Source organism: Oenanthe melanoleuca, linkage group LGE22, assembly GCF_029582105.1.
Source record: "Oenanthe melanoleuca isolate GR-GAL-2019-014 linkage group LGE22, OMel1.0, whole genome shotgun sequence".
Taxonomy (NCBI): Eukaryota; Metazoa; Chordata; class Aves; order Passeriformes; family Muscicapidae; genus Oenanthe; species Oenanthe melanoleuca.
Genome location: NC_079363.1, coordinates 1,726,974 through 1,742,708, shown reverse-complemented (window position 1 = coordinate 1,742,708; position 15,735 = coordinate 1,726,974). Strand labels below are relative to the sequence as shown.

The 15,735-nt window shown below is 57.9% G+C and overlaps 2 protein-coding genes across 4 annotated transcripts in view; one reads left to right on the top strand and one right to left on the bottom strand.

Moving 5' to 3' along the window:
* Positions 1-225: 225 nt before the first annotated feature.
* Positions 226-6,518, bottom strand: NABP2 (nucleic acid binding protein 2). Of its 3 annotated transcripts, none has more exons than XM_056515033.1 (7): positions 6,425-6,518; positions 3,977-4,066; positions 3,764-3,902; positions 2,396-2,467; positions 1,767-1,848; positions 450-516; positions 226-359 (listed from the first exon to the last, which is right to left on the bottom strand). In XM_056515033.1, exons 2-7 carry the CDS (start codon positions 4,053-4,055, stop codon positions 226-228), a joined length of 573 nt encoding a protein of 190 aa, XP_056371008.1. In that variant the 5' UTR covers positions 4,056-4,066; positions 6,425-6,518. The 3 variants fall into 3 exon arrangements, with proteins under 3 accessions (XP_056371008.1, XP_056371009.1, XP_056371007.1); XM_056515034.1 differs by lacking the exon at positions 6,425-6,518 and adding an exon at positions 6,239-6,403; XM_056515032.1 differs by lacking the exon at positions 6,425-6,518 and adding an exon at positions 6,243-6,401.
* A 90-nt stretch (positions 6,519-6,608) lies between these two features.
* The window catches only part of RNF41 (ring finger protein 41), a 9,338-nt gene continuing 211 nt past the window's right edge, over positions 6,609-15,735 (top strand). Inside the window, exons 1-4 of the mRNA XM_056515150.1 lie at positions 6,609-6,716; positions 8,804-8,927; positions 12,408-12,526; positions 14,441-14,708. Coding sequence (XP_056371125.1) covers positions 12,437-12,526; positions 14,441-14,708 — 358 coding nt within the window. The 5' untranslated portion in view covers positions 6,609-6,716; positions 8,804-8,927; positions 12,408-12,436. The remainder of the gene's footprint in view (positions 6,717-8,803; positions 8,928-12,407; positions 12,527-14,440; positions 14,709-15,735) is intronic.

Genomic DNA, 15,735 nt, shown 5'->3' with positions numbered 1-15,735 from the left:
TCCCGGGGGGGTCCCGGTGGTTCCTGGGGGGTCCCGGTGGTTCCCGGGGGGGTTCCCGGCGGTTCCCGGGGCTCTCCCGGTGGTTCCCGGGGGGGTTCCCGATGGTTCCCGGGGGGGTTCCCGGTGGTTCCCGGGGGGTCCCGGTGGTTCCCAGGGGTCTCCCGGTGGTTCCCGGTGGTTCCCGGGGCTCTCCCGGCGGTTCCCGGTAGTTCCCGGGGGTCCCCGCTATCTCTTGCCGCTCCTGCGGGTCTCTTTGCCGTTGCTGACGGGCCCGGGCTGGCTGCGGGTGCTGCGGCCGCTCGGGGGGTGCGCGGGGGGGCCCCCCGGGCCCGGCCCGGTGCCGTTCTGGCTCTCGGGGGCTGCGGGGACACGGGGGGGGGGGGGGGGGGTCAGGGGGGGTGTGGGGACCCCCAGGGTGGGTGAAAGGGGGGGAGGGGCGCGGTACCCACCTGGGGGGGCGGCGGGGGGGCCCGGGGGGGGCGGGGCCGCTGCAGGGGCGGCGCTGTCGGGCGGGGCCTGGGGGGGGAAACCGGGGGTCAGAGAGAGGGACTGGGGGGGATTTGGGGGGATTTGGGGGGATTCCAGAGGGTTTCAGGGAAATTTCGGGAAATTTCGGGGGGTTTGGGGGAAATTCTGGGGTTATATGGGGCAAATTTGGGGGGGTTTGGAGGAATTTGGGAGGATTTGGGGGAAAATTGGGGGGATTTTGGGGGGTTTCAGGGAAATTTGGGGGAAATTTCGGGGGATTTGGGGGGGGTTTGGGAAGAAATTTGGGGTTATATGGGGTAAATTTGCAGGGGTTTGGAGGATTTGGGGGGATTTTGGGGGGTTTCGGGGAAATTTGGGGGAAATTTCGGGGGGTTTGGGGGAAATTCTGGGGTTATATGGGGCAAATTTGGGGGGGTTTGGGGGGATTTGGGGAAATTTGGGAGGATTTGGGGGAAATTTGGGGTAAATCTGGGGGGTTTTAGGGGAAATTTTTGGGAATTAGAGGAAGATTTGGGAGAGTTTGGGGGAATTTAGAGCGTTTGGGGAAATTTAGGAGGATTTGGGGAAATTCAGGAGAATTTAGGGGATTTTTAGGGGAAATTTTGGAGGTATATGAAGAAAATCTGTGGGGGCTTTGGGAGTGATTTTGGGTAAATCTGGGGTGATTTTGGGTGATTTTGTGTAAATTTGGGGTGATTTTGATTGATTTTGAGTAAATCTGGGGTGATTTTGGGGTGATTTTGGGTGAATTTGGGGTGATTATGGGTGAATTTGGGGTGATTATGGGTGATTTTGGGTGATTTTGGGGTGATTTTGGGTGAAGTTGGGAGATTGTGGGTGATTTTGGGTGATTTTGTGTAAATCTGGGGTGATTTTGGGTGAATTTGGGTGATTTTGGGTGATTTTGTGTAAATTTGGGGTGATTTTGGGGTGATTATGGGTGATTTTGGGTGAATTTGGGGTGATTATGGGTGATTTTGGGTGATTTTGGGTTGATTTTGGGTGAACTTGGGGTGATTATGGGTGATTTTGGGTGATTTTGGGTGATTTGGGGTGAATTTGGGGTGATTTTGGGTGATTTTGTGTAAATCTGGGGTGATTTTGGGTGATTTTCTGTAAATCTGGGGTGATTTTGGGTGAATTAGGGGTGATTTTGGGTGATTTTGTGTAAATCTGGGGTGATTTTGGGTGAATTTGGGGTGGTTTTGGGTGATTTTGGGTGATTTTGGGGTGATTTGGGGGGATTTGGGGTGATTTGGGGTGGTTTTGGGACTGACCCCCTTGCCCTGCGCCTGCTGTGCCGCGTACTCGGGGTTGGGCTCGCTGAAATTGGGCACCTCGGAATAGACCATGCAGAACCTGCAGGGCAGTGGGGACGGGGTCTGCTGGGCCCCAAAAACCCCCTGGACCCCAAAGAACACCCTTGGATCCCAAATAACACCCTTGGATCCCAAAAAACACCCTTGGACCCCAAAAAACACCCTTGGACCCTAAAAAACACTCTTGGACCCCATAAACCTTCCTGGGTCCCATAAATCCTCTCTGGGCCCCCCAACCCCACAAATTCCCCAAGACCCCATAAACCCCTCAAACCCCACAAATCCCAAACTCCCCAAGCCCCCCAAATCCCAAACCCCCAGTCCCCAAACCCCTCAGACCCCACAAATCTCAAATCCCACCCCTCAGACCCCAAACCCCCCAAACCCCCCAGACCCCAAACCCGTCAAACCCCACAAATCCCAAACGCCCCAAATCTCAAACCCCCAGACCCCAAACCCCTCAGACCCCATAAACCCCAAATCCCACCCCCAGCCCCCAGACCCCAGAAATCCCAAATCCCACCCCCAGACCCCCCAGGCCCCCCAGACCCCACAGATCCCACCCCCAGCCCCAGCCCCCTCCTCACTCTCCGATTTTCTGCAGGTCTCCCCCCCGGCCGGTGTAGAGGGTCAGGCAGCCCTTGAACACCGAGGCGTAGCTGGAACGGCACGGGGTCCCAAGTGTCACCAAGTGTCCCCAAATGTCACCAGATCCCAAAAATCCCCCCGGATCCCATAAATTCCTCAGACACCACAAAACTCCCTGACCCCACAAACCTCCCCCAGCACCCCATAAACCCTCTGTCCCCATGTCCCCAGCTGTGTCTCCATGTCCCCAGCTGTCCCCAGGTGTGTCCCCAGCTGTCCCCAGGTGTCCCTATGTCCCCAGGTACCCCTTGGTGAGTCAGATGATGTCCCCAAGTCCCCAGGTGTGTCCCCAGGTGTGTCCCCATGTCCCCCCATGTCCCCATACCCCTTGGTGAGGCGGATGATGTCCCCATGTCCCCAGCTGTGTCTCCATGTCCCCAGGTGTCCCCATGTCTCCAGGTACCCCTCGGTGAGGCAGATGATGTCCCCATGTCCCCAGGTGTGTCCCCATGTCCCCATACCCCTTGGTGAGGCGGATGATGTCCCCAGGTGTGTCCCCAGGTGTGTACCCATGTCCCCATGTCCCCAGCTGTCCCTGTGTCCCCGTGTGTCCCCAGCTGTCCCCAGCTGTCCCCGTGTCCCCCTGTCCCCAGGTGTCCCCATACCCCTTGGTGAGGCGGATGATGTCTCCAGGTGTCCCCAGGTGTCCCCAGGTGTGTCCCCATGTCCCCATACCCCTTGGTGAGGCGGATGATGTCCCCAGGTGTCCCCAGGTGTGTCCCCAATGTCCCCAGGTGTGTCCCCATGTCCCCAGGTGTGTCCCCAGGTGTGTCCCCAGCTGTCCCCAGGTGTGTCCCCCCCATGTCCCCATACCCCTTGGTGAGGCGGATGATGTCCCCAGGTGTCCCCAGGTGTGTCCCCATGTCCCCAGGTGTCCCCATACCCCTTGGTGAGGCGGATGATGTCCCCAGGTGTCCCTCGGTGTGTCCCCATGTCCCCAGGTGTGTCCCCATCCCCAGCTGTCCCCATGTCCCCATACCCCTTGGTGAGGTGGATGATGTCCCCAGGTGTCCCCAGGTGTGTCCCCCTGTCCCCAGGTGTCCCCATACCCCTTGGTGAGGCGGATGATGTCCCCATGTCCCCAGGTGTGTCCCCAGGTGTCCCCAGCTGTCCCCATGTCCCCATACCCCTTGGTGAGGCGGATGATGTCCCCAGGTCCCCAGGTGTGTCCCCATGTCCCCCCATGTCCCCATGTCCCCATACCCCTTGGTGAGGCGGATGATGTCCCCAGGTGTCCCTAGGTGTGTCCCCAGGTGTGTCCCCAGGTGTGTCCCCATGTCCCCCCATGTCCCCAGGTGTCCCCATACCCCTTGGTGAGGCGGATGATGTCCCCGGGCTGGATCAGGTTCCCCACATCGTCCCACACCGAGATGTTGATGCTCCCGGTCTTGTCGGCCACCTTGCAGGTGCGCACCTCGTGCCCGTCCTTGGTCTTGGTCACCCGCCCTGGGGACACCGGGGACACTGGGCTCAGGGGGACGCCCAGGGGACACCCAGGGGACACCGAGGGTGGCACCCACCGGTCTCCAGCACGATGAAGATGAGGTTGAGGTTCTTGAGCCCCGGTTTGACGTCCTTGACCAGCGTCTCGGAGCTCATGGTGGCACGGGCTGGGGGGACACGGCAGCGGGGACATGGGGACAGGAATGGCACCGTGGGGACATTGGGGACAGGAATGGCACTCACAGGGACATGGGGACAGGAATGGCACCGTGGGGACATGGGGACAGGAATGGCACCGTGGGGACATGGGGGACAGGAATAGAACCCGTGGGGACATGGGGACAGGAATGGCACCGTGGGGACATGGGGACAGGAATGACACTCACAGGGACATGGGGACAGGAATGGCACCGTGGGGACATGGGGACAGGAATAGAACCCGTGGGGACATGGGGACAGGAATGGCACCGTGGGGACATTGGGGACAGGAATGGCACCGTGGGGACATGGGGACAGGAATAGAACCAGTGGGGACATGGGGACAGGAATGGCACCGTGGGGACATTGGGGACAGGAATGGCACTCACAGGGACATGGGGACAGGAATGGCACTGTGGGGACATGGGGACAGGAATGGCACCGTGGGGACACTGGGGACAGGAATAGAACCCGTGGGGACATTGGGGACAGGAATGGCACCGTGGGGACATTGGGGACAGGAATGGCACTCACAGGGACATTGGGGACAGGAATAGAACCCGTGGGGACATTGGGGACAGGAATGGCACCGTGGGGACATGGGGACAGGAATGGCACCGTGGGGACATTGGGGACAGGAATGGCACCGTGGGGACACTGGGGACAGGAATGGCACCGTGGGGACATGGGGACAGAAATGGCACCGTGGGGACATGGGGACAGGAATGGCACCGTGGGGACATGGGGACAGAAATGGCACCGTGGGGACATGGGGACAGGAATGGCACCGTGGGGACATGGGGACAGGAATAGAACCCGTGGGGACATGGGGACAGGAATGGCACTCACAGGGACATGGGGACAGGAATGGCACCGTGGGGACATGGGGACAGGAATGGCACCGTGGGGACATTGGGGACAGGAATGGCACCAGTGGGGACATGGGGACAGGAATGGCACCGTGGGGACATGGGGACAGGAATGGCACCGTGGGGACATTGGGGACAGGAATGGCACCGTGGGGACATGGGGACAGGAATGGCACTCACAGGGACATTGGGGACAGGAATAGAACCCGTGGGGACATTGGGGACAGGAATGGCACTCACAGGGACATGGGGACAGGAATGGCACCGTGGGGACATGGGGGACAGGAATGGCACTCACAGGGACATTGGGGACAGGAATGGCACCGTGGGGACATGGGGACAGGAATGGCACCGTGGGGACATTGGGGACAGGAATGGCACCAGTGGGGACATTGGGGACAGGAATGGCACCGTGGGGACATTGGGGACAGGAATGGCACTCACAGGGACATGGGGACAGGAATGGCACCGTGGGGACATTGGGGACAGGAATGGCACCGTGGGGACATGGGGGACAGGAATGGCACTCACAGGGACATGGGGACAGGAATGGCACCGTGGGGACATTGGGGACAGGAATGGCACCGTGGGGATGGCAAATGGCCCTCACAGGGACATTGGGGATGGCAAATGGCACCGTGGGGACATTGGGGATGACAAGTGTCACTTATGGGGTCATCGGGGACAGCAAAATGGAACCCCATGGGGACATTGGGGATGGCAAACGCCACCCATGGGGACAGCAAATGGCACCCCTGGGGACAGCAGGGATATGGAATGTCACCCGTGGGGACACTGGAGACATTGGGGATGGGGGACACGAGCAAGGGACAGTGAGACTTGGGGACAATGGGGACAATGGGGGGGATATTGGGGACCAGGGGACACCGGGAATGGGGGGGCAATGGACACTGGGGTGGCACTGGGGACCAGGGGACACCGGGAACTGGGGACAATGGGAATGGGAGGCGACACAGGGGACCGGGGGGACACCGGGAACAGGGAGGACTTTGGGGAGCGGGGGGACACCGGGGGTGGCACCTCTGGGACGGGACAGGGCGGGATGTGGGAACGGGACACCGGGAATGAGGACACGGGGTGACACCGGGGGTGGCCCTTGGGGACATCCACGGGGACACCGAGAACGGGACAGCACCGGACACCGAGACACCGGGGACCGCAACGCGAAGGCAGGAGCGCGGGGAAGCGACACCGGGAGCATCCCTGCTGCGGACCGGGACAGCGGGGACGGGACCGCGGGGACGGGACTACCCACGAACGGCACTCCGGGGCCACCGGGACCGGGAGCAGAACCAGGACCGGGAACGGGAGCAGAACCGGGAACGGGAGCAGAACCGGGAGCGGGACCGGGAGCTGGACCGGGAGCGGGACCGGGAGCGGGACCCTCCCTCCCGTCCCGCCACCAGGGGGCGCTCGCCCCTCCCGCCGCGCGCTCACCGGGCACGGCGCCGCCGCCGCCGCGGGCGCTCCCGGAAGTCACCGAGCGCAGCCAATCAGCGCGCAGGAAAGCGGGTGACGCGCAGCGTTCGCAACCAATCGCAACGCAGGAAGGGCGGGACTATGCGGATAAGCCACGCCCCCTCCACCGCTCTTACCACAGAGTTCCGGCTCGCGCGGCCAGAGCGGCGCTTCCGGTGCGGCACTTCCGGCGCGGCGGGGCCGGGCGGAGGCACCGGGAGGAGGCCGCGGCCGCCGCTGAGCCCCGAGCGGGCCGGGCCCGCCCGCCGCGGTACGTGGGGCTGCGGGACGGGCGGCGGAGAGCGGCCGGGTGAGACCGGGAGAGCCCCGGTGCCGGTGCCGGTGCCGGTGGGAGGTCCCGGAACGGAGCGACCCCGCCGCGCCATCGGCGGGGATGGGGAGAGAAAACCGGGAGCGGGGACCGGGAATGAGGGGAGAGGGAATTTGGGGAAAATTCCGAGAAATTTGGGGAAAATCACAAAAAATTTGGGGGGAATCAAAAGGAATTTGGCAAAAATTCCGAGAAATTTGGGGAGAATTAAAAAGAATTTGAGGAAAATTCGGAGGAATTTGGGGAGGATCCCAAGAAATTTGGGGAGAATTCTGTGGAATTTGGGGGAGAATCCCGAAAAATTTGGGGGAAATTCCATGGAATTTGGGGAGAATCTAAAGGAATTTGGGGAAAATTCTGAGGAATTTTAGGAGAATCACAAGAAATTCAAGGGAGAATTAAAGGAATTTGAGGAAAATTCCGTTGGAATTTGTTGGAGAATCCCAAAGAATTCCAGGGACAATCCAGAGAAATTTGGGGAGAATTCGAAGGAATTTGGGGAACGATCTCAAAGGAATGTCGGGAACAAACCCCCCCCCCCCCCCCCCCAAAAAAAAAAAAAAAAAAAAATTCAGGAGTTTGGGGAACAATCAGCAGGAATTCAGGGATCAAATTCTGAAAGAATTTGGGGGAAAATCCAGAGGAATTTGGGGAATAATCCGAAATAATTCGGGAGAAATTCCAGAGGAATTTGGGGAATAACCCAAAAAAATTTTGGGGAACAATCCATAAGAATTTGGGGAAAATCCAGAGGAATTTGGGGAATGTGGGAGTTTTTGGGGAGCCCAGGAATTAAAGCCTCATTTTCCACCTTTTTTTTTAATGGAATTTCAAGCCATAAATTATCAGGGAAATTCTGGAATTCTCAGAATTCCCAATTTTCCAAATCCCTGGGCTGGTTTTTCCCAACCCAAAATAATTTCCCCCATTCTGGATTCTGGGGGGAAAATCTTGGATCTGGAGAGAATTTCTCTCCAAAGGGAGAAATTCTGGGAAAATTTTCAGGAATTTTTAGCAGGATGGAAGAGCTGGGATGAGCTCTGTGGATCCCTCTGATCCCACTGGGATTGGGGCTGGAATTCCCAAATTTTTGAGCCCAAATTTTGGATCCCGGTGGAAATGGGGCTGGAATTCCCAAATCTCTGAACTTGGTCAGGGGCTGGGAATTCCCAAATTTCTGAGTGTAAATCCCTGTGATCCCACTGGGCTGGAATTCCCAAATTTCTGAGTGTGAATCCCACTGGGAATGGGGTTGGAATTCCCAAATTTTTGAGCCTGGATCCCTCTGATCCTGTGGAAATGAGGCTGGAATTCCCAAATCTCTGAAGTTGGATCTCTGTGATCCCACTGGGCTGGAATTCCCAAATTTTTGAGCCTGGATCCCACTGGAAATGGGGCTGGAATTCCCAAATTTTTCAGCCTGGATCCTTTTGATCCCTCTGGGATTGGGACTGGAGATTCCAAAGATCCAAGTGTGGATCCCCCTGGAATTCCCAAATTTCTGAGTGTGGGTCCCTGGATCTCACTGGAAATGGGGCTGGAATTCCCAAATCTGTGAACTTGGATCCCTTTGGAATTCCCAAATTCCCAAAATGTGGATCCCTGTGATCTCACTGGGCTGGAATTCCCAAATTTTTGAGTGTTGATCCCACTGGGAATGGGGCTGGAATTCCCAAATCTCTGAAGTTGGATCTCTGTGATCCCACTGAGCTGGAATTCCCAAATTTCTGAGTGTGGATCCCTGGATCCCACTGGAAATGGGGCTGGAATTCCCAAATTTTTGAGTGTTGATCCCACTGGGAATGGGGCTGGAATTCCCAAATCTCCAAGGGTGGATCCCCATCCTGATGCTATCCCAGACAGTTTGGGGGTTCTTTCATTCCCAAAATTCCCCAAAAAACCCCAGGGCAGGAATTTCTCCCCACAGCTGGGAATTCTGTTCCTTTGGAACCTCTTCCAGGAAATCCCAGCTCTTTTCCCTCCTCCCCACCCTCATTTTCCCATTTTTTTCTCTTTTCTGGGATCAGATCCATCCTCCAGGACCTCACTGTGGGAGAGGAGAGGGAAAAATGGGACTTTGGGAGGAATTCCCTGCTCAGAGTGGCCTCACCCCAGCCCTGTGTCATTCCAGGAGGAATTCTGCTGCAGGAGGTAAATCCAGGAATTTTTATTTTTTTTATTTTTCCATGGGAATTTCTCCAATCCTGCTTTTTTTCCAGGATTTTTTTTTTGGGGTTTCCATGTGGGGGGATGGTGAATTCCTGGAATTCTGGAGGTTTGGTTGGAATTTCTGGTTCTGCTTGGTTTGTGTGTCCTGAATTTTATATGGAGAGAGCTGGGAGTTCCCAAAATTTGCCAGGAATTCCCAAAAATTCTCAGGGAAATCTGTGAAGAGCTGGGAACTTCAAGAAAGGAATCCAAAGAAATTTTAGGGAGAATCCCAAGAAATTTGAGGAGAATCCCAAAGGAATTTGGGGGAGAATCCCAAAGGATTTGGGGGGAATTGTGAAGAATTTGAGGAGAATCCAAAAGAATTTGGGGAGGATCCCAAAGGAATTTGGGGGAGAATCCCAAGGGGAGAATTAAAAGGAATTTGAGGATAATTCCAAAGAATTTGGGGAGAATCCAAAGGAATTTGGGGAAGATCCTGAGGAAAATTGGGAGAATCCCAAGGAATTTGGGGAGAATCCAAAAGAATTCGGGGAAAATTTTGTAGAACTTGAGGAGAATCCAAAGGAATTTGGGGGAGAATCCCAAGGGGAGAATCCAAAGGAATTTGAGGAGAATCCAAAGGAATTTGGGGAGAATCAAAAGGAATTTGAGGATAATTCTGGAGAATTTGGGGAGAATCCCAAGGAGGATCAAAGGGAATTTGTGGAGAATTCCAGGGAATTTGGGGAGAAGCCAAAGAAGTTTGTGGAGAACCCTGAGGAATTTTGGGAGAATTTCTGGGGAATTTGGGGCAGAATCCCAAGGAATTTGAGGATAATCTCAAAGGAATTTGGGGAGAATCCTGGCTGAGCCCAGAGCTCTGAGATTCCTTCCCAGCTGCTCTGATCCCCTTGGGAGGGGCTGGGGGGGGATCTGGGGAGGATTTGGGGGTCACTGGGGGGACTTGGGGAGGATTTGGGGGGATTTGGGGCCATTGGGGAGGGATTTGTGGAGGATTTGGGGGGAATTTGGGGTCTTTGGGGAGGATTTGGGGCCATTGGGGGGGGATTTGTGGAGGATTTGGGGCCACTGGGGGGGATTTGGGGAGGATTTGGGGCCGTTGGGAGGATTTGAGGAGGATTTGGGGCAGTTGGGGGGGGATTTGTGGAGGATTTGGGGCTATTGGGGGGGATTTGTGGAGGATTTGGGGCAGTTGGGGGGATTTGGGGAGGATTTGGGGCCATTGGGGGGGGATTTGGGGGGATTTGGGGCCGTTGGGGGGGGATTTGTGGAGGATTTGGGGAGGATTTGGGGCCGTTGGGAGGATTTGAGGAGGATTTGGGGCCATTGGGGGGGATTTGGGGAGGATTTGGGGCCGTTGGGAGGATTTGGGGAGGATTTGGGGCCATTGGGGGGGGATTTGGGGAGGATTTGGGGCAGTTGGGGGGATTTGGGGAGGATTTGGGGCCATTGGGGGGGATTTGGGGAGGATTTGGGGCAGTTGGGGGGATTTGGGGAGGATTTGGGGCCATTGGGGGAGGATTTGGGGAGGATTTGGGGCTATTGGGGGGGATTTGTGGAGGATTTGGGGCCGTTGGGGGGATTTGGGGAGGATTTGGGGCCATTGGGGAGGATTTGGGGAGGATTTGGGAGGATCTGGGGCCGTGCCAGGCCCCGCCCCGCAGCCGTTGCTGTTATCAGAGCTCTGATTTTCCCGGGTGGGTTCGGGGCAGGAAGGAGCTGGAGCTGCTCCAGGGGGACAAAGTCCCCACATCTGTCCTGGGCTGGGCCACAGCTGGATGTGGGGAGCACAGCTGGATGTGTTTGGGAGTTCACATCTGGCTGCAGAACAGCAGCAGGGCCAGGCCTCACCTGCCCTCCTGAGCCTGCTCCTGATGTGGGCACAGCTGGAATTCCCGGGGGTGGTCACAGCTGGAATTCCCAGGGGTGGGCACAGCTGGAATTCCCAGGGGTGGTCACAGCTGGAATCCCAGGGGGTGGGCACAGCTGGAATCCCTGATGTGGGCACAGCTGGATTCCCCGGGGGTGGTCACAGCTGGAATCCCTGATGTGGGCACAGCTGGAATTCCCGGGGGTGGGCACAGCTGGATTCCCAGGGGTGGGCACAGCTGGAATTCCCAGCTCCCCTCACATCTCCCAAGCCATGTCCAGGTGTGCTCCCCTCCCCCTCCTGCCCCTCCCTGGGGATTTGGGGTGGGGACTCCCTTACCCGGCCCGTTGTCACTTTGTCACTTTGTCACTTTGTCACCGCCTTTGATGTCACCGCAGGGAGCAGCAACGGCTGAGAGAGGGCAAGGAGCTGCAGGAGGGGATTGCCTGGGAATGCCAGGCTTGGAACGTTTCCATTTCCAACCACCCCAAAAAACCACCCCAAAAACCCCAAAAAACCCACCCCAAAAACCCCAAAAAACCACCCCAAAAAACCACCCCAAAAACCACCCCAAACCCCAAATCCACCCCTGGGGTTGGCAGTCAGGTGCTCGAGCAGCAGCAGGAACATCCCAGAGGGACCTCACCTGGTGTGGGGGGATTTGGGAAACAGAAGGTCGGGATCTGCCCCATCCCAGCATTCCCAGGATGTTTTGGGATGTGTCCAGTGCCAGCATTCCCAGGATTTTTTGGGATTTTTCTGGTCCCACATTCATGGGATGTTTCCAGTCCCACATTCCTGGGATTTTTCAGGATGTTTTGGGATTTTTCTGGTCCCACATTCTTGGGATGTTTCCAGTCCCAGATTCCTGAGTTGTTTTGGGATGTTTCAGGAGGTTTCTGGAGGTTTCTGGTCCCACATTCCCGGCATGTTTGAGATATGCCCAGGCCCAGAATTCCCAAGATGTTTTGGGATGTTTCCAGTCCCACATTCCCGGGATTTCCCTGACCTTGGCATTCCTGGGATGTTTCAGGGTTTTTCTGGTCCCACATTCCCGGGATGTTTCAGGATGTTTTGGGATGTTTCTGGTCCCACATTCCTGGGATGTTTCCAGTCCCACATTCCCAGGTGGTTTTGGGATGTTTTGGGATGTTTCCAGTCCCACATTCCTGGGATGTTTCAGGATGTTCTGGGATGTTTCTGGTCCCACATTCCCAGGTGGTTTTGGGATGTTTTAGGATGTTTCCAGTCCCACATTTCTAGGATGTTTTGGGATGTTTCTGGTCCCACATTCCCGGGTTGTTTTGGGATGTTGCCGGATGTTTCAGAATGTTTTGGGATGTTTTGGGATGTTTCTGTTTCAGGGTGTTTCAGGGCGTTTCAGGCTGTTTCAGGCTGTTTCAGGGTGTTTCGGGGTGTTTCAGGGTGTTTTGGGGTGTTTCAGGATGTTTCAGGCTGTTTCGGGCTGTTTCAGGCTGTTTCGGGCTGTTTCGGGCTGTTTCAGGCTGATGTTTAGGGCTGTTTCAGGGTGTTTTGAGGTGTTTTGGGATGATGTTTTGGGCTGTTCCCACCCCCGTCTCCGCCCGCAGGGCTGTGGCGCCGGTGACAGGTGACAGCGATGGGGTATGATGTGGCTCGGTTCCAGGGGGACGTGGACGAGGACCTGATCTGCCCCATCTGCAGCGGCGTGCTGGAGGAGCCCGTGCAGGTACAGCACACCTGGGGACACCTGGGCACACCTGGGCACACCTGGGGACACCTGGGCACCCCTGGGAACATTTGAGCACCCCTGGACATCAGTCACGGCTTGGACTCGATGATCCAGATTTCCCCAAATTCTGTGATCCTGTGAATGATTCCATGGACAATTCCATGAGTGATCCTATGAATGATTCCATGAATTCTGCCATGAGTGATCCCAAGAGTGTTGCCATGAGTGGATGAGCACAGGTGACCCTCAGCTCTCTGCTGGGGATCACTCACACCCTGGGCTCAATTATCCAGTCAGTTTTCCCCAATGTCAGCGATGCCATGACTGATCCCATGAGCAGTCCTGGACTCAGTGACCCAGGCAGATTTCCCCAAACCCAGCGATCCCATGACTGATCCTGGACTCAATTATCCAGTCAGTTTCCCCAATTTCAGTGATCCTATGGCTGATCCCATAACTGATCCTGGGCTCAATGACCCAGAAGGATTTCCCCAAACTCAGCAATGCTATTACTGATCACATGACCGATCCTGGACTCAATGACCCAGAAGGATTTCCCCAGTTTCAGTGATCCCATGACTGATCCTATAACTGATCCTGGATGATCCAGTCACTTTCCCCAATCCCAGCCCTTCCATGAGCAATCCTGGACTCAATGCTCCAGTCACTTTTCCCCAAACCCAGTGATCCCATGGCTGATCCTGGGCTCAATGCTCCAATCAGTGCCCCAGCCCCTCCATGACTGATCCCATGAGCAATCCTGGACTCAATGCTCGTCATTTTCCCCAACCCCAGTGATCCCAGGACTGATCCCATGAGCAATCCTGGACTCAATGCTCCAGTCAGTTCCCCAGCCCCTCCATGGCCAATCCTGTACTCAATACTCCAGTCCCCAGCCCCAGCGATCCCATGAGTGATTCCATGGCCAATCCTGTACTCGGTGCTCCAGTCACTTTTCCCCAAACCCAGTGATCCCGTAACTGATCCCATAAACGATCCTGTGCTCAGTGCTCCAGTCCCCAGCCCCTCTGTGACCAATCCTGTGCTCAGTGCTCCAGTCACTTTTCCCCAAACCCAGTGATTCCATGACTGGTTCCACGACCAATCCTGTGCTCAGTGCTCCAGTTCCCCAGCCCCTCCATCACCAACCCTGTGCTCAGTGCTGCAGCCCCCAGCCCCAGTGATTCCATGACTGGTCCCATGACCAACCCTGTGCTCAGTGCTGCAGCCCCAGCCCCTCCATCACCAGCCCTGTGCTCAGTGCTGCAGCCCCCAGCCCCTCCATCACCAACCCTGTGCTCAGTGCTCCAATTCCCCAGCCCCTCCATGACCAACCCTGTGCTCAGTGCTCCAGCCCCAGCCCCTCCATCACCAATCCTGTGCTCAGTGCTCCAGCCCCAGCCCCTCCATCACCAACCCTGTGCTCAGTGCTCCAGCCCCAGCCCCTCCACGGCCAACCCTGTGCTCAGTGCTGCAGCCCCCAGCCCCAGCGATCCCATGAATGATTCCATCACCAGCCCTGTGCTCAGTGCTGCAGCCCCCAGCCCCAACGATCCCATGAATGATTCCATCACCAGCCCTGTGCTCAGTGCTGCAGCTCCAGCCCCAGCCCCTCCATCACCAACCCTGTGCTCAGTGCTGCAGCCCCAGCCCCAGCCCCTCCATCACCAGCCCTGTGCTCAGTGCTGCAGCCCCCAGCCCCTCCATGACCAACCCTGTGCTCAGTGCTGCAGCCCCAGCCCCTCCATGACCAACCCTGTGCTCAGTGCTGCAGCCCCCAGCCCCTCCATCACCAACCCTGTGCTCAGTGCTGCAGCCCCAGCCCCAGCCCCAGCGATCCCATAACTGATCCCATAAACGATCCTGTGCTCAGTGCTGCAGCCCCAGCACTGACGCCGCCGTTCCCCGCAGGCGCCGCACTGCGAGCACGCCTTCTGCAACGCGTGCATCACGCAGTGGTTCTCGCAGCAGCAGACGTGCCCCGTGGACCGCAGCGTGGTGACGGTGGCGCACCTGCGGCCGGTGCCGCGCATCATGCGCAACATGCTGTCCAAGCTGCAGATCAGCTGCGACAACGCCGTGTTCGGCTGCACCGCCGTGGTGCGCCTCGACAACCTGACGGCGCACCTGAGCGACTGCGAGCACAACCCCAAACGGCCCGTCACCTGCGAGCAGGGATGCGGGTGAGGGGGGAGGGTGGGGTGGGCACGGGAAGGGAGCTGGGATGGGCAGGGGGTGGGAGCTGGGATGGGCACGGGGAGAGAGCTGGGATGGGCACGGGGTGGGCATGGGATAAGGGAGGGAGCTGGGATGGGCACGGGGAGAGAGCTGGGATGGGCACGGGATGGGAGCTGGGATGGGCACGAGGTGGGCATGGGATAAGGGAGGGAGCTGGGGTGGGCACGGGGTGGGAGCTGGGATGGGCAGGGGGTGGGCATGGGATAAGGGAGGGAGCTGGGATGGGCACGGGATGGGAGCTGGGATGGGCACAGGATAGGCACGGGGAGGGCACTGGGATGGGCACGGGGAGAGAGCTGGGATGGGCACGGGGTGGGAGCTGGGATGGGCACAGGGAGAGAGCTGGGGTGGGCACGGGGTGGGAGCTGGGATGGGCACAGGATGGGCACGGGGAGAGAGCTGGGGTGGGCACCGGGTGGGAACTGGGATGGGTATGGGGTGGGAGCTGGGATGGGCACAGGGAGAGAGCTGGGGTGGGCACGGGATGGGAGCTGGGATGGGCACAGGATGGGCACAGGGAGAGAGCTGGGGTGGGCACGGGGTGGGCACTGGGATGGGCACAGGCAGGGCACTGGGATGGGCACATGCAGGGCACTGGGATGGGCACAGGCAGGGCACTGGGATGGGCACAGGGAGGGCACTGGGATGGGCACAGGGTGAGGTGGCCATAGAGTGGGCACTGGGAGGGGATGGACACAGGATGGGAACTGGGATGGGCACGGGGAGGGAGCTGGGATGGACACAGGGTGAGGATAGGGTGGGCACAGGATGGGGATGGGCACAGGCAGGGCACTGGGATGGGCACAGTGGGAACTGGTATGGACATAGAATGGGCACAGAATGGGCACTGGGAGGGGATGGACACAGGGAGGGCACTGGGATGGGCACAGGATGGGCATGGACACAGGGTGGGCACTGGGATGGGGATGGACATGAGATGGACACAGGATGGGCAGTGAGGTGGCCCT